This window comes from Chroicocephalus ridibundus, chromosome Z (assembly GCF_963924245.1).
Source record: "Chroicocephalus ridibundus chromosome Z, bChrRid1.1, whole genome shotgun sequence".
Classification (NCBI taxonomy): domain Eukaryota; kingdom Metazoa; phylum Chordata; class Aves; order Charadriiformes; family Laridae; genus Chroicocephalus; species Chroicocephalus ridibundus.
Window position 1 is genome coordinate 73,108,331 of NC_086316.1, and position 22,999 is coordinate 73,131,329.

The window sequence follows — 22,999 nt, forward strand, 5'->3', positions numbered from 1 at the left end:
CCAGATTTCATATTAAGGCCTGTAGTACAGATGAATTGGAAAGGGTCCAACAGCCCAGCAGCAGCATTTGCAAATGAGGTATTTGTCAGTCAGTTGAGAGAAGACCTTGAAGAAGTTGAGAAGTCTTCTTCCCTATGTGAGAAAGCAATGGAGGATCGGCGAGGAGGACTGTAAATACGCTCAAGTGACTCGCACCTGGGGTGCTGGAAAACACATATATCACACTAATTGTTATTCACTCTCGGGTGCTTGCAAGGAAAACACTTGCACTTAGATAACGTAAGTCTGTGATGGGCTCAGGGACACCATATCTAGCCGCTTGAGAATCCTGGCCTATTGTTGAAGAAGAACAAAGCACAGTGGGAAAACTATGCCTGTTTGAACCCTTTAAATACCAGCAAGAACAGGGAAGGTGCGCCCGCTCTTGCTAACAAGGACTCTCTCGCTGCCAAGGACTCTTGCTAACAAGAACTCTCACTCCGCGGTGCCTGTGGTCCCTGCTTGTGTGCCTCTACCTGGGTGTTGCTTCAGAGACTCCCCGGCCTGTGAGGTATCGAGATTAAATTTGTTCTTTGCCTTTCATCCGTGGTGTGTGGTTGTGTGGTTGTTCCTGCATCCTGCCTGCATTGGCTCACACACCCTACTAAGTGAATAGTCACTAAAATGGCAAATACTATGACTACTGACATAATACTAATGGTAAACTACTGTCTTGAAGAAAAAATCCTTTATAAATACATGTTATGGGATTCTAAATTAACTCTTTGATAATCTCAAAAAAATGGAATCGGGCATTACCCCAAACAGTGTGATAACAGCTCAGCTCAGTCTGCACTATGTCAGAAAAATGACTGAGATGTTAGGAAACATGTGGAAGAGAACAAAAAATAAGTTTGGAGAAATCAGGCATAGCTCTGTGCCATTGCCTTTTCCGCAATGGTGACCATGGGTTGCCTCAGTCTGAAGAAGGGTGTTCTGGAATCCAAAGCTCGAAAGCTGCAACAGAAGTTGAAGCAGTTCTCAGAGGGAGAATGACTGAAAAGTTTTGAACAGTTTATCTCAGAAGGTTAATAGACTATGCTATAGAAGTATAAAACAATGAAAATGTGTTCAGAAGGTCAAACAGGACTGTTGCATATACCAGTAACAGGGCACTGTTCAAATTAAACTGAAAATTTGCAAAATCAAAACCAGCAAACAGTTCTTCTCAGAATACAATGACTATGGAACTTGCTGACATGATGCACCCATGAAGTCAAGGGTTTAGTAAGCTTCAGATATAGGCTGCACATTTAATTGGTGTTCACAAAAACACCTGGTACTAACATATAAGGCTGAGGGTTCCGCATCTCGAATACTGTGTCCAGTTTTGGGCACCTCACGACAAGAAAGATATTGAGATGCTGGAGCGGGTCCAGAAAAGAGTAACGAAGCTGGTGAGGGGTCTGGAGCACAAGTCTGATGAGGAGCAGCTGAGGGAGCTGGGGTTGTGCAGCCTGGACAAAAGGGGGCTGAGGGGAGACCTTATTGCTCTCTACAGCTGCCTGAAAGGAGGGTGCAGAGGTGGATGTTGGTCTCTTCTCCCAAGTAACAAGTGATGGAACAAGAGGAAACGGCCTCAAATTGTACGAGGGGAAGTTTAGGATGGATATTTGGAAAAATTTCTTCACTGAAAATGTTGTCAAGACTGGCCTTGGAAGCTGCCTGCGGAAATGGTGAAGTCACCATCCCTGGAGGTATTTAAAAGATGTGTAGATGTGGCTCTTAGGGACATGGTTTAGTGGTGGTTTTGGCAGTGTTAGGTTAATGGTTGGACTCAATGATCTTAATGATTCTATGATTCTACTGCAGCAGGGGTAAAACAGCACACTTCAGGATTTATGCCAACATACACTGACATTCTAAGAAAGGAAAGTTACTCAACATCTCCCTGCTGTTGGACTTGCATCTTTTTGTGCGCAACATCCGATACTGGCTGTGCAGAGACACTAGATTAGACTAGTAGCATGGTTCTGATGAACTTGTAGCAAATTCCTATCTTTTTGTCTTGAACTGTTAGGATTAGAGGCAGTTTAACACCAGGCTTGCAATACGCAATGGCCTGAAATGGCTCAGTTTTACCATGGGCTGTGTCCCGGCCGGCCCCAGCCCCGCACAGGCCTCTGCCCGCCGGGCCGCCTGCGAGCCGCCGGCTGCGGCTTCTCCGGCCCACGCCGCGACAGGCCAGCAAAGGCTGCTGCCGGCCTTCCGCCGCCGTTTCCCGGCCTGGAGGCGCTGGTCCACCCCGACGGGAACCGAGCCCGCCCCTGCAGCACTTCCCTTCCGTCGCCACGGCCTGCGGGCGGCCTAGCCCTGGGGGCGGCCCCGGCCCTCCCTGCTGCGCCCATCCGCCACCGAATCCCGCCCCCCCCGCCCCGCCTTCCCTCAGCCGTTGCCGGTAAACCCCGCGCACCGTCCGCTTCCCCGCCCGCCCTCTTATGTTAATCCGCCCGGCTTTACATGTCCCCTCCCCGCGGCCAGCCCCGCGAAGAGCGGGCCCCGAGCTGTCACTGTGGCACCGGCCCGCCCGCACTCCCCCGCCGGACGCCGCCGCCGCCGCCCGCTCGGCTGCAGCCCGGCCCGCGCCCCGCAGCGCCCGGCCGTTGGCCCTTACGGCGCGACCGTTACCGCCCGTCTGGTCGCGGGGTCTCGCCTGACTCTTTTCGAGGGGGATCTGGCCTCGGGAACCGCTAATGAGCCTAAATCCAAAGTGCTAGACCCAACTACGGCATATATACACATATGATACATACATATATAGATAAAGGTACTTCTGAGGACCTCATAATGAGGAACCAGCCAATTCCTGCTCGCAAAGGGAACGTTTCATGTACAGGTATACAGTGCTGCTGTGCAGGCTACAACGTTCCAGTCGGGTCCAGGCAGGGTGTGAAGGCTACACCGGACCTCCCCAAAAGAAGAGGCTGTCCTGGTGACCCCTGCGCCAGTGGCCTGCCAGAACAGAGGGCCCACAGGCCGTGTCCCGGCACCGGTGGCGGCAAGTTAAATCCCCGGGAGGAATGCTGTACAGGTAGGTCTTTTGCATGTCTCCCCCTGCAAGGAGGTTTCTGGGGAATGGGACAAACAAAAAGAATGTGCCCAGTGGGTAACATGTTGTGGGTGATACAAAGCAAGAGCTTGGTGGGCTGTAGTTTCTTTATTGCAAATTTTTAGTGGTAATCTGTCTCTCCGTGTTTCTAAGAGTGTTTACTCCCCTGTCATTTAAACTTTCTGCGGCTTAGTGAGATGCTGTTCCTGACAGCACTCAGGAACAGCACTGGCTTTCCCGGCCATTCCTGCCTTGCGCTGACAGCACAACGGGGCCAGTCTAGCTCCTCAGCGAGATGCTCGACTATAGAGGCGGACAGCAAAATCCTGTGTCGTCAAGGTAGTGAGGAGGGCCAAGAATTGAGAATGATTCATATGCAATTGTAACAGTATTTTTTAAGAGGGTGCATAAAGAAACAAGAGCTAATATTAAGGCCGTTTTGCAGATGATGCCGCTAACCATTTCTTACCAGGCAGGTTGATGAATGAACCCAAAACAGCAAATGGAAGCATGCACTTTCAAGATCTAAACCTGATGCTGTGGCTGACGTAGTTGAGAGTGCTCGGGCTAATTTACGAGTCAATCAGCCTTTCGGTTTGTGCTTAGTGTTGAGCATACATAGTCCAATTAACTTACATGCCTAAAATTTAAGGATATGTGAATGTTATTGGATCATGGCCTTATTACCTGTATAGTTCAATTTCGACATAAAAAACCGGAGTGTTACTTCCATGCTACTTTGTAGGGATTTATGAAATTTAATATTGGTACAATGCCCTAAAACCGGTAAAGCTTTATATGCCTATGAATTTTACATACTCAGTGCCCTTGCACTGAGTATTTTACAGGATTTTATGACTAAAAATGCTGAGCACTGGTGTATTGGAAGTTTCAGTGTTTACGAATTTTTAGTTACATACTTTGGCACAGTCCTGCTGGTCTAGTGACACAGTTGCTGCTGTCATTGCGTCACTGCTAGAATTACATTGTAGTGACGAGACTCTCAAAAATATTTTCTTCACTCTAAAGTTTGAAATAAAGACAACAGAGCTTAATTTTTCTCATAAATTGTGTTAAAGTGTTGCTAGGGTAGGGGATTTTTTGTTGTTTTAATGCCTCTTTATATCTTCCTCATATAAAGATGAGGACTGTGCTCTACAAAGATGAATGAGTGTGACATATGCTGTATTTTTAAACACTTTTGCAGGCTGTCAGCTGAGTTTCCATGGCTAAAGAGAAGTATGTTAATTTTTAGATCTCATATGGCATGCTTCCACAGTGGAAGCTAGGAGTAGTAAATGGAATTGTTTGGGTAAAAGAACCCTTTCCACACTGATCAAGAAAACTGTATTTAGAATCTGTAGCATTGAGAAGAGTCACTGAAAAGAGGGGGAAGATGCCTTAAGAAGTTAGGGCCTGATTCTGCACAACTGTGCCTGGATGAAGAATCCTTGCTCTCATAATTGGTCTCAATGATGACAGTGAAATTATTTATGCGAGTTATGAACTATTTGTATGACAAAGAATGTACAAGACTGGAGTCTTTTAACAGTACAGTAAAGCTGTCCCAGGACAAATTCTTCCAGAAGTTTTATATTGCAATAGTCAGTTGGGTGAACTTTGCCTTTTGTCTTTCTGAGTACAATGAAATGGAAACTCACTTCTTTGATGATGTATTCCCTGTTGATCCAAACAGGGAGGTATGAAGTTAGTTATCCGTTCCTCAAACAGTATTTACAAGATGCGATCTGAACCCAAGATAAGCAGCATAAGCTTTGTATTTAACACAGAGTGTTAGAACAGCATGCAGTGCTGTATTCATCAGTCTCTCCAAGGGCCACTGAAGTACAGTCACTTCTATATCAAGCAGAGCCAGGTGGCCAAATGTCTGTTGTATATGTTTAAATTCTCTAGAAATAAAATTCTCAACAATGCTGTTTTCCAAAAAATGAAAGGCTTTGTCCAAAATTTAATCTTAATATGTTTTAAGTACTTTATTTTAACAATGGTGAAACTATTTCTGCTCATAAAACATTTCAGCATGATTTTGGACCAATTATTTAAAACAATGTGTATTGAAAATTTTTGGAAAATCAGGATGCGTGAGAACTTGTGGCAAATTTATTGAATCACTGACACTCTTCAACAGAAGAGTATTCTAAAAGAAAAAATTCAGTTATCTTACAAGTCTGGAAGTATGACTAAGATACTGAACTGGAAAATTTGTTGCCAGTATAGCAACATGTGTCTCTGTTACCTCTGCATATAGAAAAGTCTGATTAGCATTGGATATTTGACCGGATTAGAATTTAACTAGATTTATGACCCTGTTTTATTTTCCCATTTTGTTTTTAGTGCTTACTGATTAAAAAAAACCCCACCATATACATATAATGGATTCAGATGCAAATAAATTAATCAATCTTGTCTCACAATATCTTATTTAAAAAAATGTAAATTTACTTGGCAAATCTTGCTATCTTGGTATTAAAACTGGTCTTAATTTTTAAGGGAGTTGTCCTAGAGAGTTCTGAAAATGTTGCATAAGCAGAAATCAAAAGTGTGAAGGACAATAAATGAGAAGCTGAAAGTTGGTTTCCAGGTCCATGTTTAGAGTCTTAAATCAGTGACCTGATTTTTAAAAGGTGCTGAGCAGCCAGCTGCATGTGTGAATTCCACTGGAGTTCCCAACTGCTCAGCGTTTCCAGAAACAGACCTGTGGCTCAGGATCAGCAATGCAAAATTTTTAAAAGCTTTTTCTGTATGTCTTAAAATCAGTCAATTTTATTAAGTTGTGTGTCTAAAGTACTGTTCTAAGACATTCCCATTTTGCCTTGTGTCACCTTCCTCATTTAAGTTTTGGCAGAGGAAAGCCTGGCTTACATAGTGAGGTCACTGAGGGACCTGAGATGTTGGCTGGCAGCCTTGTTGCTCTCTCACTTGGCTGTGAACTGACTCTATTTTATGTTAGAAAGTTCAGGGAGTATTTATAAAACCAAAACCGTGGTTCTACTGCAGGTTTGACAAACCTGGTTCTTAGCTAGATGGTTTTTACTACTTGTTCACCTCTTTTTAGATGAAAATAATCCATCTCTGGAAATACTGACGGATGTCTTTTTGTATCTAAGACCAGAAACAGTTTAAACATGAGTCCAAGCTTGGATAGCAAAGTATTTTGTTAATTTATCCTGCTGCATATTTTCACTATATGTATTTCTCTTCTGCCTATTATTGCAGTTTTATTACCCGAAATATAGGTGTTCTACTGTGTTTTTGCAGTATATTGAGCAAAAATTGGTTGTATTAGTACATAGTTTAACTCTGATGCTCCTTGAGACAACATGTTAATGAACACATCATCAGCTAGCATCGTCAAAATAATTCCTTTTTTTGAATGGAACTCTACGAATTTCTGTATCTATATCTCCCACTTACATGCTAGTCCATTGTTGCTTTCTTTTACTTCACGTATATTGCCACAAAATACTAGGCACAATATTTTGTCTCAGCGTCTTTTTCAAGTAATAGCTGTAAAAGGCATATATTCATAAATGGCAGTGGCAAAGCTCTCTCTCAGTTTTTTTTTTTTTTTCCCCTTAGTATTTTAATAATGCAAAACTACCTCTAGGGATGTTTAGGCAACTAAAGTCACAGTAAATCTACTTTTCGGCTGAACATCTTCCCCAATTACACGTTGCTGTTGAGCTAATTTGTATGTGAAACAAACAAAATGGCAATGTTGTGTGCAAGAATTTGTTGTTATTGCTTAACTTTATTTGGATTGAGTTCTGTGACTTGGGAACCAGCAATCTAAGCCGTAGCATCAAAATGCAGAAGTGTTTCTGGTTTTATTTTTGCAAATTATAGCAGTAATATACAAAGCTAGTGAAATGAATGCTATTGTGTATCAGAGGGCAGAAACTTGCTAATGCTATGTTATAGCCTTATCTTTTGATAGGATAAAATTATAAATTATATCTGATTATAAATTTTCGTGTGGTGGTTTTTGTGTGTTGTGTAACGCTTATTAGGATGTTGTGAGGGAAAGCTGCATGCCGTTAAAGGTTTTGTAAGTCAGTGACATTATTTGGAGATTATACAGTTTTCCAGAATGTTATTCTATTTCAGAAAATGATCTTTGATTAAGAAGTTATTTTCTTTTTCTTTCCTGTGGAAAGTAAAAATTGTAGTTCCTACTTCAGCATTAAAAGTTTTCCTATGAAGTGCAACTGGGATTGCTAGTAAAACCAAAGAGGTACATGTTGTTATTTTACTTTAAGGAATTATGAGAAAAATGTTATTTTTTACAAGTCAGCTTTTGTTATCAGTGTTACATCTCTGTTGGCAGTTATGAACTACTGGGTGAGGTTTTTTCAGGTTCTGTGTGAAGAATTCAGTTTTGTAGCTAAGCCAGTCTGATTGCAGGATTGGTAGTTACTTGCGAAGAGCTATGCAAATAACATATAAAGTTCTGGGAATAATAAAAGCTCAGGCAAAATCCAGTGGATTGCCGTTAGGCCTTTAAAGAAGTTCTCTGCTTGAAACTGTTGAAAGGAAAAACAGGGACCTGAGAATCCTGCCACCACAGCAAAGGCTGAAAATCCATGCACCTCATGGACAGCATCGGCTTTTGGGATACAAGCAAAGTTGGTGAAAGCAATTTTACATAGTTTCTTGCATGTAATCCTGACTAGTGCTTCCCCAGCTTAGGCAGCAACCAACAATTATTTTTCCCCAATTGCACCTCTGCATTTTCTTTCAAATGGAACTCTGTAAGTGCAGTCTCCTTCGGGGAACATAAGTGACCATGATTTGCCAGTTGCCTGCACATAGGGTGCTAGGCGGCGCCGAGCAGAGTGATGGAGCCGGGATGCCCATGCTGGGGGTGTGGAGCAGAGCAAAGCAGGTGCCAGACTGGAGACACATCTGCCTTCTGAGCTGGGCACAGAGCAGGTTTGATAGTGCTCCTGCACAGGACAGAAGTCTGCAGCCAGGAGGCTGTGCAGGTAAGACAAGGGAACTGGACATTTCTCATTTTGAACTGCAAATGTAGCGAACATTAGGCCCAGACCTTTCTAATTCAGTGGCTTCAGGGGAACTGTAGTGAGGAAAGCAGAGCCTGATCTGTGGTGATTACTCATGGGCAGGCAGACAGGTTCTGTGTCTGGACTCTTGGCTGAGGATGGTGGGTTATTCCAGTCCCTGCAGCCAGAGGCAGACCATTTGGCAGGTTTTTCTGATAACTTTTCCAACAGCCTCTTTTATCCACAAGTGCCAAGCTGCTGAGGACTGGAGCGGCCCAGTCTTAACCAGTCACTAGCCAGCCTGTGTCTCTCTGGGTCCTGTTGGTGCTGAGGAGTCGGGGGGGCTCCAGCCCACCCTGTTCTTATCCCGGGACCCAGCCTTGGCTGCTGCTGCTGCCTCTTCCCCAGCACAACCGGGCACTGCTGGCTTGGTGCATCCCTCTGCTAATGGGAGAGGAGCGTGCAGAAGGGCTTCTCCTCCCAGCACACATCCATCCGCCCTGGCAGCGGCAGCCTTTGTGCAGAAAATGAAGGAGAGAAATGCAAAGTTGCTCACCAGTGTTAAAATTAGCACGTTGACACAATTGTGGTAACTCCTTGATGGCCTTGTGTTACATCCACAGGTAATTCTGCATTGTTTTTTCTGTGGAGATCAGCTGCAGCTATTTTGTGCTTGAATATCTGAGAAGTTTAAAATGTAACTGGAAATTGATGCATAGGATACATATATAGTTAACACAAATACATTTTTTAAACTCTGTTATGAATGGCCTGATTGAGGAGTGAAGATCTTACTGGTGAGGGATTACAAAACGGTTTTCTTGATTTGGATAGAAGCAATGCAGAACTGTAAAAATGATAACTAACCGTGACAGCATCAGCAACCTCTGACTAGATATACTGATGGCAAGAAACTTTTCCTTTTTGGCTCAAAAGCTGTTGATGTGATATATCTTTTATATTTCCTGCAATATCAAAATATGCATATTTATCTTTAAGAGGTACCATCGTACCCTAGCTTCACGTGTTTCTGTTGATAATTAAATAGTTACGAATTTTTCTTCAGAAACTTCTGGGTTTTAAACTGTCACTGGAATTTTGTTGTTTAAATTGTAGTGAACATTCCTAATTCCTTCAAACTACCTACAGCCTTTTAGCTCCAGCAGAAGCGATAGAAGGCCAGTTCCTTTTTTTACAGTAATTCACTCTTTGATAATTCCATGCTTTGGAGTAGTAAATGTACTTTTAAAAATATTGCTAGCTTCTGAGCTTTGAGAGGTACTGTGGAGAATATAAGGGTTTCCGTAGTCATGCTTCTATTTTAATATTTTTCCTTCATTCCATGAGAATACAAGACTTTTTTTTTTAAAGGGAGACAGGAAAAAAGCCCATTATATTGAATAAAATATATTTCAGTGAAGTATTATTGTTTATGTGTGCCACTCCCCTCTAGTGAATAGAAGTGGAATTGCTCCATCTCATGCCATGCCATGGACCCCCAGCTGCAACCGGATTATGGAAATTTTCTTCAATTTTCAATGACAGAGAATTATCTTTTTTGGAGTTGAGCAACGTGAACTTTTTTCTGCTTTTTCTATTAAGGACAAACCCGACCTTCATTGCAAAGCATGTCAAGTTTGCTAAATTCAGTCCTTTGCACGCACATAATGACCAAGTAATACAAAATTAACTTCAACAAAAACAAAACTTGACTGCTATGTCTGTATATAACTGGATTTATCCCCAGTTTACATGCACACAGCATTTATTTTAACAATGTTTACTTTTTTCTTCGTTGTTGAATATAAATTTATTTAGTAATTTTAAACCCTCCATGATACGTTGATATTTGCTTTATTAAACCTTTAAGTAATTGATGCTAATGCTAGAGTGGTTTGGTCACAGATGGGTGTGCAAGCCAAGATAAAAATATCAGTCCATATATTTTCACATGGACAGTTTTGTTGAACAGGTAAATATTCTAATATAAACCAGAGGGAGCCAGTATTACAAAAAATGGTGTGTACGTGATAAATATTCTGTCAAATGTCAGTTAACAAGATATCAAGTGTGAGATTTCTCTGGCCAAAGACCAGTCATACAGCTCACTAGTCACCCTAATCTGTTCGTATCACCCATGGAGAGAAATACATGCATTTAGGTCTCCATTCATCTCCTAATGTACACAACTAAAATATGCTTATGCTCAGAAGCCAATTGTTTCTGTTGACTGCATGTTACAGAGATCTCAAGCTAGCATGAGTTGAATACTCTATGTGGTGGTCTAAAAAAATCTATTTGTGTGCTACTTTGCTCTGTAATCGTGCCATTTGTTGTCATAAAAAACACATCATTAATTGGTGGTGCTGGTGAAAACACATTAAAACTGACACTAGATATTCATATACCTGAAGCCTAAAGAACGGAAAATGTTAATGTAGCTGAGAGACCAACTGTAACGCATTTCCTTGCTTTTCTTTTGGGATCATTTTGCATTTCACATCCTTGCACTTTTCTGAGAACCAAAGCTGCACTTCAACCCTGTTCTTAAAGGATGACAGATGTTGCAAACAGCAAAGCTAAGAGCACTTTTTTGTTCTTTTTTAACTAAAAAAAGGTGTAAAAAAATATGAGGCCAAATCCTCATGGCAAAACTCACACTGGGCTTTGTAGACTCTAAGTTTGGGGTTTTTTTTTTAATTTACAGAGTGTGCAGTACATCACTGTAACTCTCTATTTTCTTCCTTTGTAACAAAAGGATAAAGTCTGGTTTGCCATTGCTCAGCACTTTTAGAAATGTGGTTGAGAAGTGGTGTAACAGAATTGTTAATAAAAGTGATCTCTTTTCTTTTACAGAGGGATCAGTGCTTGCCCAGCCAATATTTGTTTTTAAAAAGAAGGATCGTCCTTTGAAGGTAAAAAGCTTTTTTTTTTTTTCATAATTGATAAAAAAATGCTGAGAAATGAGGATTCTATAGACATGCTAGCAGTAATAAAAGATTTAGCCCAGTTTATGACTTGTAATAAATGGTCTCAAAATAGAACAAGGAAAAGCAGAAACTAGAAACAAGACTGCTTTTAATGCATATATGCTGGATTGATATGCTGGGCTGGGCTGGGCTGGGCTGGGCTGGGCTGGGCTATTCTATTCTATTCTATTCTATTCTATTCTATTCTATTCTATTCTAAAGTTCTATTGACCTTTCCATGCTTGTATTTTTTTCCAGCGACCTGCAGAAGACCCAGTTTGCAAAGCTGAAAATGGTAATAACCACGTCATTGAAGCAGTATTGGGTTATTCATAGGTCTGACTGTTGCCTGTGAAAATAGTGTTTGGACCCTTACTTTGTATGGACAGGGACAAATCCCTGTTAGTAGACTAAGGCTATGTGTGTTGTAGAGCCACCTACTATGTCCTGATATATATGTCCCTGTCTTACCTCAAGAATTCTTCCATCTTACCTCTTATATTTAGCAGAAAGCCAAACTCGAGAAGCCCTGAAAAATGGCAACGATTTTCATCAGCTGTATGAGCTCCTAGCTGCCCTTTTCTATTTTTTAGGGTACATTATAATGTAACTTCGCATTCTTAATGTCTTCTGAGCCTGTGAGCTCTTAACTGATTCTAACTGTTTGATTGATTTAGGTTCCTTGAACTTAGTAGAAATAAAGAAGGCTCCATAGGGCTTTGTGCCAGGTGTTGACCGAGATTCCAAAGCCCTTGTGCTTTTAAGTATTGCCTTAAAGCTGTTCCTGTAAGTCATTCCTAGAGTTTATTGTGTTACGTTTTTAATTCCATATGAGAACATTGTGCTGAAATCTGCCAGTCGCTCCCTGCAGAACATTATATTTACTTTTCTCTAGATTTCATTAGTTGTTCCAGAAAGCGTGCAAGATCGTCATCTTTTACTTTCCAGAAGTCTGACTCTCAGTCTAACAAAGGTATGGCGTTTAACTCCAGTCATGTTTTAATTACTATAGTTCTGTATTCTCGTCTGGTAAAGAAGAGAGGGAATTTTCCTGTCTAAGAAATGTTTCTGCACTGTAGAAATGCTGCAAGTCATGAAAACTTAAACATTGATATAAATTTGCTGGTAATTTCCAATAAATCCCCTTCTAAGTAAAAATATATTAATATTCCATACTTTCATAATATTACATACAGTAGTGAAAGATATGTGTATTTCATAGCATTTCCTTGAATTGCTTTGCACAAGGGAGGAGGAGGTCTGGTTTGCCTCGGTTGTGGAAGAGATCAGTGTTCCCTGGCCAATCCCTGAAAATGTGAAGCAATATCCAGAAGGGCCCCTCCTTCCGTCCAGCTGACAGCTGACATGGAAAGCCCTTTAAGTGTATTGCTTCCATGGGAAATGCATGCAAGTCACTGAGCCTTCTGTGCAGAAGGACTGATCTGTTTTTTACAGTGTTTATTTAACATACGGATGGGACCAGAAAATTATTTCTGGATTCAGGCATTAATATGTGTACACTATATTTTGTTTTATCTAGTCCCGTGACACACCGGAATGTAGCTAAGAGGATTTAACATAAGCTAAGTTTGATTTAATCTGAAAATTATACAGACATCATTTACAGAAAATCATAGACATGGTAGAAATTTTAGGGTATGCCTATACCAAAAAATAAAGCATGGTGCAGGAGGAAGCTTGGGTGTTTTGCCCCTTGATTGTCCACACTGCTTGACTGATAACTCACTCCCTAGCTCTATTTTAAACCTCTCCAATTGTCAGTCTCCAAGACAGAACTGTTACCAAGTGGACTAGCCATAAGCAGTGGGCCTGAACCAGGCTGTGCCACTTGGCCTCGGAGACCTCTCCGATTCAGCAGTATAGGCATAACCTAACAGTCTACTTCAGAGAGATGGTAGTTGGCAGATAATAATTTATTCTACTGATAATGAAGGCATGATATCAAATTGTGTAATCTTAAAATTAACCTTTTTTTTTTCTCCAAACAAGTGATAATTTCAGTCTCTTATCCTTTCAAATACAGCTCTCGCTCAGAAAAGAGGGAGATCATCTTCCTTTACTGTCCTTCCCACCTTCCCTCCCTCCCAGCCAGGTAATTAAAAAAAAAAAAAAGAACAAAACCAGTAAATATTTATGTACAAAAGCAGGTACTAGCTAAAACAGAGGTGTGCAGAAATGCAATTTCTGCAGGACAGAGCTGCAGTGCATTGGACTAGGCTGGTATTTCGACAGGAGAAAGGAATGTTTTAGAGGGAGGACTGGCAGTTCAATAGAAAAATTTTTTTTTGCATTTTTTGTTAGGGAATCCTGCAGTGCTGGGGAGGAATCTTTCAGTAATTTGCAGATAGGCATTTACACAGCGTGGTACAAACTATACTTGAAAGAACAGAATGGAGTTAAAGTAATTACATGCATTAGTTTGCTTGCAATTTACTGGTAATGGTTTCTGTAGGAATATAATTTTCTATCCTAGGAGCCTGTCTTCCACCTAACCAGTGACCCTGGGATTATTCTCCCACTTACCACTAATGGGAGTGATGGAGTGGTCTTAAATCCTAGCCTATATCTCTTACCAGAAACAGGTCCATGACAGACATTGGCATAAAGGATTTCTAAACAATCTTAAGAGAACACAGCATTGTTACAGGAACAAACTACACGCTTTCTGCAATGAATAACTAGTGATTGAGTGTAGAGTTATTGGTCATGTCATTTTACAGGATGTAGTCCATTGTTGCCATTACATTCTGGCTGATGTTTGGTATCATTATTAAAGTGAAAGCATGAGTGGTGCACTGCCGTCATTATAATAAGTTAAGAAACAGGGCAGGGCACATTTATTTACTCCCGTGTTCTTGGGCCTCATTTACTTATCTTAAAAATGCCTAAGACTGGACTAGATAGCATTGTCATTTCAATAACTTTTGCAAACCAGCAGCACCTGTGCACCTGGTTTTCAAAGATGAAGAAGGATTTTATCAGTTTAAAACATCTGTTAATATCCAAAAGACTTCTGTCTCTGACATAACCAGAAAAACCATGGTCCTTTCTGTGCCAAAGTCTACCCACCTGTAAAATGGAGACAGTAACAGTTATCTCAGAGATCTTGTTTAGATGGATAGGTTGGAATATTGCTCAGGTACTACCAAAATAGTAATAAATTAATAATTAAAATTTGCTATTACTCATTATTTAAGTTTAAATTCCTTGTTCTGTAGTAAAGAAGAATAACATATTCATGAGCTCAGCTCTTCTTCAAAGAAACCCTGACTTGATCAAAAGCACAAAAGAAGGTAACTTTCATTGCAATATTTGTTCACTGTAGTTCCACAAAGACATTCTTAACAGGCACAGAAGACGTAAAAATGACAGCTCTTTTCTACGCTCAGTGATAAGCTAAGTATCATTATGAGGTTCATAAGTTATTTGTTTGACAGTGCAAATATCCTGTGACCTGTATCCTGTTCTTAGCTTCTGCTGTGACTACTTAATTCCTGAGTGGACTGAATATAACCTTGAATAGTGAAATGCCACATTTCTAACTGAATAACTCTGCTCCTGGAGAAGGCAATGAGAAGGGAAAGAGCCCTCTTGGTGTCTGCTGGTGCAAGATTAAATTTGAAATGTCAGAAGACAGATCTAACAGAAAGCAGTAGATGTAAATATAAAGATATATTTAATTACATAAGTATAAATATATCTTAGAAGTATAAATATATCTATTTTTGTATATAACACATCACCTTTTTATTCTGATAGGATAACAGGGGTTGGTGTCACTGCAGAGTTGTGGTTTTTAGAAGGGATTACAATTTTTTAGAATGTGTAGCAATTCAACAACAATAAATGTTATTTAAATATGCTTTGAAGAGTTCAGTTAAAGAGGCAAGACACAGATATGAATTAGATGTGAAGAAAAAGTCTCTGTTTAAATCTTTTTTTAAATCTTTGTATTTATGTATTTATTTTTATCTTTGTATTTTGCAAGGATCCTTGTCACAAAGTCAATTGTGGAATGTCATTAGACCTGCCATTTTACAACCCCCACAAGCCCTGACCTGTCTTGAAATTCCTGTAGTGTCTCCAGAAACTAAGAAAGAAGCCCACGTTCAGGTAAAGATAAAAGTAATTTTACTGGCTAATATATGTTTGCAGCTCAAATTAAAAATAAACAGTGCTGTTTTAAAGCAGTTAATTATACCACTGCATGATGTGGTATGATGTAGTTTCACTGCATGAAAGTTCCCATATAAGTTTCAGCGGAATCTATGGATCGCTGACATGGTGTGAATTGTTAAACTCATGCTGACTGTCTTTGAAAAAACATCTCTTCTGTGCAGGCTGTCTCAACTTTCAGATACAAAGGTTCTGTGGGCAAATCAGCTTTGGGGGTCTGTTGTTATTTTGGTTATTATAGGAAGTAAAATTTTAGCATTTTGATTAAGGGTTCTAGCTTAGTACACAGCTGGAGGAGGCTCTGCCAACTACCACATACAGATATATATACATACACACACACACCCCACCGTGACTTTACTTCTAGCAGATCAGTTTGTAGTAGAAAGAAAGCTTGGTCTAATTAATTCGTCTGGTTTTATTATTCCTAGGTATCTGAAGACAGCTCTTATTCCTCGGCAGAGAATTCAGTAAATTCCAAAACAGCAGAGAGGTTATCTACTACCATGAATCCTTCTAGCTCTAAAACAACACAGTAAGTTTTTATTTATTCTATTTCTACGCCATTTTGTCACTTGCCTTGTGGCATATCCTTTTGTCCTACATGTCTTACATGGTACTAAGTCCATGCTATCTACACCCACACAGTGCTCACTGGTGTTTGTGTGTGGTGCCAGGATTTGTGGGTACTGACATGAGCTCCGTACGCCCTAAGAAATGGACTTCTGCAAGAAATTAATCTCTGTGGAACAATTTGTTCTCATTAGCAACCCCCCATCTAGAAACTATTTTGGTTTGCTATCTCATGCAGCTTTGGCATTTCAAAATATGTCCCAGTTTTGAATGTTTACAGTCATCTTTGTGTCCCTTTGGACAACTCTCTTCTGATTGCATAGCTGCTGTATCTCATAAACAGATGCAGCAGAACTCAGGAATTACTATAATATGTCAGCATGTTGGACCCAGAAGACAAGAAGAAAACCTTACAGGACTGATTTGGAAGACAAGGTGAATGCTGCAACTGATGCTCTACTTCCATGCACACACCAGAATTTCTAGCATGAACAACTAGCTGTAATGATTGTGATAGGGTGGCATCTTTGGGTTGACCAGCACAGACTTCAGAATTTCTGCATGAGGAAGCTGACTTCCTTGGACTAGGTCGTTGCCCCATGCCCTTGCCTCTGCCTATGACTGAAAGAGCTCATACTAGTGCAACCTCTCTCTGGAGACTGGCTCACAAGAATGTTAGGTCTATGGTAAGCCAGCAGGTTATCTTGTGGGTATTAATACTGCTGCTGATGTTTGATGAGGGTTATTTACCTGGAAGCTGTGAGCATCAGGAATACACCTGAGATCAGTTATGATGAGAGAATGACATTTCAAAATGGCAAGGGCCACAGATAATACATTTGTGATGCTGCCTCCTTTCCCCCTCCCACCCAAAGAGAGCAGAGAACATGTTAACTGCATAGGAGTTTATTCCTGTCTTCTTCAGGGCTGGATATGCCACAGATAAAAGTTTCTGCACACATTTGGGACATACAGTGCTGGGGTTCTGAGGAGATAAGGGATTTTGAGATGCACAGACAACTTTGATTCTTAATCCTTATCCCACAAGAAGAGCATCATTAGAGGGCAGATGGTCACTGTGATTTTGGAAGAGCCAGCCTGTCCTTTTCTACCACAATTAATACTGTAATGATGCCCTGTGAGGACAATGTGGAGCCACACAGTACTCTGGATTTTTAGCAGATTCAGGATGATGGTAATGCACATACTGGAAAAGCTAAAGGGGAGACGATGACTTCAAAATCAGTTGGTATCAATACTCCCAAGTCTATTCACCTTCTGTCACCTGCACAATATCTAGGCAAAGATCAGTGAGTGGCTTTCTCTTGTGAAGTAAATGGATAGACAAATGCAATGCAGTGTTCCAGTGCTGACAATTTACAAGCCTTAAAAGTGCCTATGGTATTTCTTTACCTTTTCCTTTTCCTTTGTAAAAGAGGAATTGTTCATCTGCTTGGAGTATTTGTGCCTCATTAATTCTGTATATCACAATTGTGGTAAATGTTGATTTATTTGACAAGTTGAAAACTAATTTAAATACAACTAGGTACCTACTGCTCTTCTGAGATTGTAGGGGACTGTGAGTGCCATTCCTCTGATCCATATTAAGTGACTGATGCTTTAAAATACTCAAGTAAAATCTTTTTGACATGGTTGTTTTCTCATAGATAACTTGATAACAAGTATTCAAACAACTTTAAGAAACTCCATATACATTCTAAACAATGGTGAACATTGCAGCCAGGCCTGCTCATAGCTAAGAAAATATTTTTTAAGATTTGGTTTTAATTATCAATCAAGGTGTAACTATTGGCGTTTATGTACAAAAACTAAAACGCAGAGAGACCCAACAGCAGGGATTACTGCTGCCTGCAAATGTCCTCCTCTTCGACTTCTTCTCTATGTGATACAGTTGTGTATAGAGATGAATGAAGCTGGTTCATTAGCCCTCTGTAGTTGCTGCAGCTGTCCATCTCCCAGGAAATCACCAACAGTTCCATTTCCTGAACTGGCTGTAGTAATGAACGGAGAAGGAGACATTTGCAGTTTCTTGAGTCTGATTAGAAGCTTGGAAAGGAGATTGAATCCTAAGTAACATAAATATAATGCTGGGAAAACGCTGGCTTCTGGTCACGTATTCAGCTTTGCATAAGGATTTGCTTGAAAAACTGCAAGGCTTCAAGGCCAGCACTGGAACTGGCAGCCACTCAGACACTTCTGGTCACTCAGAGAAGGACAGTACCTGGATCTACTCCCTGTCCATTGTCCCTTTCCAGTATTTGATCCACATTGCTTCTTCTCCCATTCTTCCTCGTTAGTGGTCATTCTCTGAGTTCAGTGCCTCTTCTTTGCATCTCCATGGCAATGTCATCCCTGGCACACTTTGTTCTTGTCCTGCAGCAACAAAAGGGTATTGAGTTTTTAATAAGACTTTAAGGCTGGCACTTCCAGTTAAGGGTCTGAGAAAAGAAAGATTCTGCACTGATTCCTTTTTCCTTACATTTCTGAAAATAATCAAAAGCAATTTCCCACATTATTTCTTTGAGACAACTGTCTACTTTCTGTTTTTTATCTCTTCTGAAGTGCTATCCTTACTAGTAGCTGCTGGAGTAGCCTAGAAGTAGCAGATGAAATTTCAGGATGGAAATTGCTCACAATTCAGTGAATTTCAGTTAAGGACAATTCATTAGTTTAAACACACTTCAGATTGCCTGCTCATGGCCCAAAACATGTATGAAAGGCTTCAAGGCTGATAAAGAGATGGATCTTCTGACTTTTCTTTTTTATTTGCTCTTAATCTTAGCAACACAATCAAGCATGAGAATGTTAAGGAATATTTTTTTTCCTTAAGTGTAAAATGGAGATAGCTTGTATTTGGGAATTCCTTCATCCTATGTGAAGGGATTTCAAGCACACTGTAGTTGTGAACACAGAAACTAAGTTTTAGAGCCAATCATTAAAGTTCTGGCAACAAACCCAGCTTGTTAGCAGGAATATCCTCTGCATGACATATGTGCTATTAAGCTCTCCCAAGGGTGATAAATGATCTGGAAGAGCAGATAAGTGATGCTGGAGTATGCAGTTTGTGACAGAACATCAGATCATCTTCCTGCCAAGTTGTCCTTCTGGAACAGAAAGAGACAAGAATGTTGATGGTTTTGCCTTTGCCAGCAAGAGATGCAGTGATTAAGCCCTACAGAAAACATGAACAATCTATAAGCCTTTTGTAAAAAAAACACAAAAAACTAGCAGCAGGAACAACTTCCATACAAGGAAGTTTACAAGGCCTTTTCTAGTGACTTGTATAAAAAATGGATCCTGTTAATTTAAAGTGGCTGTATAATTAGCAGGTCGAATCGCAACTCTACTTATATCAGAATATTCTGGAATGTAATTCACACATCATGTACATTTTACAACTTGTGACTATCTCACTATTTGAAACCACGTTCACCTTCTTATCTTAAAACCTCCTAAGAGGCAAGAAGCTAAGTGACAGAAGTTAAACTCAGCGTGTCAAAAAATAAATTAATGGTTTTTACCTGTAAAACCCGGGACACTAAGAAGGAAAAGGGGACAGATGAGAAGAAGGACAAGTGTTGTTTTAATGTAGCTTCTGCCCAAACCAGTCACACTCCAGATCCCAAATGTAAAGTGATTTTCCTACTGTATGAAATTTTTTCCCAAATCTATATTCCCAAACTATAGTTGGCCAGTAGCAAAGGATTGCAAGTATTAATTTTCTCCACTTATCATTTTAAGTGTATCTATTGCACAGGTCATTGAAAAATGGAACAAAGATCTTTCTTTCCTGTTTTAGTTATGCCTTATTATAAGCCATCTGCTATCGTACCTTTACATTTTTGCAATATTTGTGTGAATTTAAAGTGTGTGCATTAGAATACGCTGCCTTTCTGGCTTTCCAAGACGTTAGGTGGTTGACCAAGGAGTGCCTGTAAGGCACTGGGGAGGATGTTATTCTGAAGGGTACAAGAGCTGCACCAGCATGAAGGGATAATTGTTTATTTTTGGTAGTCTTTTGGTGGAGCAAAAGGAAACAGGGAAACTGTTGCAGATGAAGCGATGCAGCAATATATTTATTGATATAAAACAGCTATTTAACAAAGTTTGATAGTAAATCCAACAGTGTTTTAACAAGATTCGATGGCAAGGCGCACTTGATTATTTACTGCATAGGGGGCAGGGTCAGGCAGAGCTGTCAGGGAGACCCTCCCATTGAGTCACGAGGTTCAGAAAGGACCCCCTTCCTTTCTAAACTCCTTCTCAGAGAGGAGTCTAGGGGTGGCTGGATCCAATCCTAGTCCCAGACTTGGTCAACGGTTTATGTCTAAAGATTATATATGCACAATCAATCTAAGATATAATGTTAGTGAAACTTCAAAATTTAGCAAGCTATAAACCACTTACCAAGAATTTGTTGCAGCAAGGAATCTCTCAACCTTGAGAAGTAACCTTCAGAGGTGTCCCTACCCACGGGGAGACACTGGCATGCAGACTGCTGCAGTGCAGGAGAGCTCAAAGAGCTCTTGGGCTGTTTTTTGGGGTAACATGATTGACTTACAGTCATATTTGCAGACATATATTATTTTCTTCCAGTCATACTTGTATACCGATCACAGATGTTAGTTTCTTCCAAATTTGGTTTGAGAACCAGTACTGTGGTTGGGTGGGCACAGCCATCACGACCAGACACACCCATTATGACCACCATGAGTGGTTATCGTTCGGGCAAGGTTACAGGAGATAAAGGTCAGGTTGGGGAGGGGGGCAGCACACCATCACAGAAACAAATCTAACTCATTAAAATTTCTGCAGTAAGACACTTCCCTGAGGAGTAAGCATGTTGTTTTGCTTCTTGTTCTGTGCTTTTAAGGAACATCCTGAATAATCTTCATGAAATACAATGTGATACTCTCTGTTGCTTTTGTGAAATGTTATGTAGAGAATATTCTCGTATTCTCTTAAAGAATTTGGCTGACTACTTGGTCATTTTTTGTTTGTCTTTAATGTAAGTTGTGGTAAAGTAAATGCATGAACTTATTCATATTCTCTAGAAGGTTCTAAATAGTTCTAAATCACATTCTTGTGTTACTTTGTTCATACAGAATTCAGTCACTTGAAGACAGAAGTGTACAAAACAGCACCAATTCTGATTTTGTGTTTGGAGAAAATATGGTTGAGAGAGTTTTGGTAAGATCTGTAAATGCTGGCAGTCTTTTCATCAAGGTTAATGTACTTACATTTTTTTTTAGAGATAGATTCTTTTTAGCTCCTCTTGTTCTTTTAAAGTTATGACTAAATATGATTCCAATAACTGTTGAGGGGAAAAATATCTAAATATTTGCTGCAGGAGTGGTAGGCATCACTATCTTCCCCATCCTAGATAAGTACTCTAATTACTAACCCATACCATTATGCACTTCTCTTTTGTTCATTTTTTGACCTGAAAAAGGGGGTTTTATATAATCCATGTAAAGTGGATATGAAATAAAAGAATGTGGTCCCCAGTGCTCTAATAGTTTCCATCATAACTGTCAAGACATGGGAGAAATTAGTATGAGGGGAAAACAGAAACTCCATCCTAGATAGTGTCCATGTTGAACTGTACTGAGCAAGCTGTGAGACAGCGTAATGGATCCAGTCCTGAAGGGACTGCACCATTTAAAATGGAATTGAAATTTGGTTTTTCGTACAAGTGGAATGAAAATAGTACACATACCTGTCACTGGAAAAGCTTGGCAACCATAGGTCTGGGTTATGACTTCTGACCAGGATTTACTTATGCGGTAGGAGATGAGCCACTGAGCATTGTCAGGAGCCAGAAGCGTTTATTTAGACATGCCTATGAAACTTGATCTGCAAAAACTGAAGGTCATGGAAGTTTTTAATTTCTCTGAGGTTAACTTTCTGATGACTGGGAATTTTAAACTATTTTTCTGAGGCTTAAGTGCTTAAACTGAAAATTAACTGGTACTTAAACATCTAAATCTTTCAGTGGATTTAAATCCTATTCCAGGATCCATACAAAGAGGCCATTCTTCTTGGGGAAAGAATGATGTACTGACTTTATGGTAATAAAATTGATTCCACTAGAGACTGAAATTGTATTATCTGTGTCAGTTTTTACTCTTAAGAGATTACAATTGCTAATCTTCAGCCTAGCATGCATTAAATAATTCACTGCTGTGTTTGATATGAAGTAGCATAGTCATTTTATTTAAATAGGAATTCTTATTTCCCCTGTTTTTTTCTAGAGTCCTGAAAAGCATCCCAAGTCATGTAATGAAGCTGATTCATACAAAGGAGAAATAACATCCATGTACATGGAATCTTTTCATGTCAGTCCACAAAGAAGTAAGCATACTCAGCAAATAAATACAGTCAGCTTTATTATTATATGTTTCGCTGTATCTTAGAGGATGTCAAATGAGTGGTGGTCAATAATATCTGTTCTCAAGTTATCCAGTCACTCGTAGCGTGGTAGTACACTCCTGTAGTGTGTGCCAAATTCTGTGTTCAGAAAGCAGCTACAGTTTGGTTTATGACATCTGAACTGGACTAACTTCAGAATAAATTATCTCAGTTACTCAGGAAAGGATAGCGTTTTACAGATTATTATTATTTATTACATATTATTATGATTTATTATTTGAAAAAAATGCAGTGAACTTTGTGAATGCCTTTTAGACCACATTTGTGAACTACAATTTTAAGCTGTTGGCTGCTTGTATTTTGTGACTGCTCATATAAATTACTTTGCCATATTTGTGTCCTAATTGTAGGATTGAAACTTCTATACAGACAGATTTCAGGGGTTGTTTGTGACCCTGGTATGAACCTTTCTACTAGGCAAGCCATGTAAACTTAGGCTGTGAGGGCATCCCAAGTAGGCCCCTATTTTGAGCTCTCTTGCCAAATTTTGCACTCCTCTTTACAATGGATGTATCAGATCCTCTTACTTTGTGTGAACATTCTTACAAATAAAAAAAAAACCACAAAAAATTAAAGCCTGTGAAAAACACATATAGATTATGCAAATATTCAAAATTTTTTAACAATGTTTTTTCTTTCAAATCTTGTCCTTCCGTGTTCCTGTCAACTATTCCTTGTATATGTGTTACTATTAT

At 39.9% G+C, this 22,999-nt stretch overlaps 1 protein-coding gene across 3 annotated transcripts in view; it reads left to right on the forward strand.

Moving 5' to 3' along the window:
- The first annotated feature begins 2,512 nt into the window (after positions 1-2,512).
- The window catches only part of RANBP3L (RAN binding protein 3 like), a 40,161-nt gene continuing 19,674 nt past the window's right edge, over positions 2,513-22,999 (forward strand). Inside the window, exons 1-10 of one of the 3 annotated variants that reach the window (XM_063320990.1) lie at positions 2,513-3,070; positions 10,969-11,027; positions 11,340-11,376; positions 11,977-12,054; positions 13,126-13,194; positions 14,321-14,395; positions 15,091-15,215; positions 15,710-15,813; positions 20,978-21,098; positions 22,127-22,226. In XM_063320990.1, the coding sequence (XP_063177060.1) occupies positions 2,782-3,070; positions 10,969-11,027; positions 11,340-11,376; positions 11,977-12,054; positions 13,126-13,194; positions 14,321-14,395; positions 15,091-15,215; positions 15,710-15,813; positions 20,978-21,098; positions 22,127-22,226 (1,057 nt within the window). In that variant the 5' untranslated portion in view covers positions 2,513-2,781. The remainder of the gene's footprint in view (positions 3,071-10,968; positions 11,028-11,339; positions 11,377-11,976; positions 12,055-13,125; positions 13,195-14,320; positions 14,396-15,090; positions 15,216-15,709; positions 15,814-20,977; positions 21,099-22,126; positions 22,227-22,999) is intronic. The other 2 variants (XM_063320991.1, XM_063320992.1) reach the window with 2 other exon arrangements.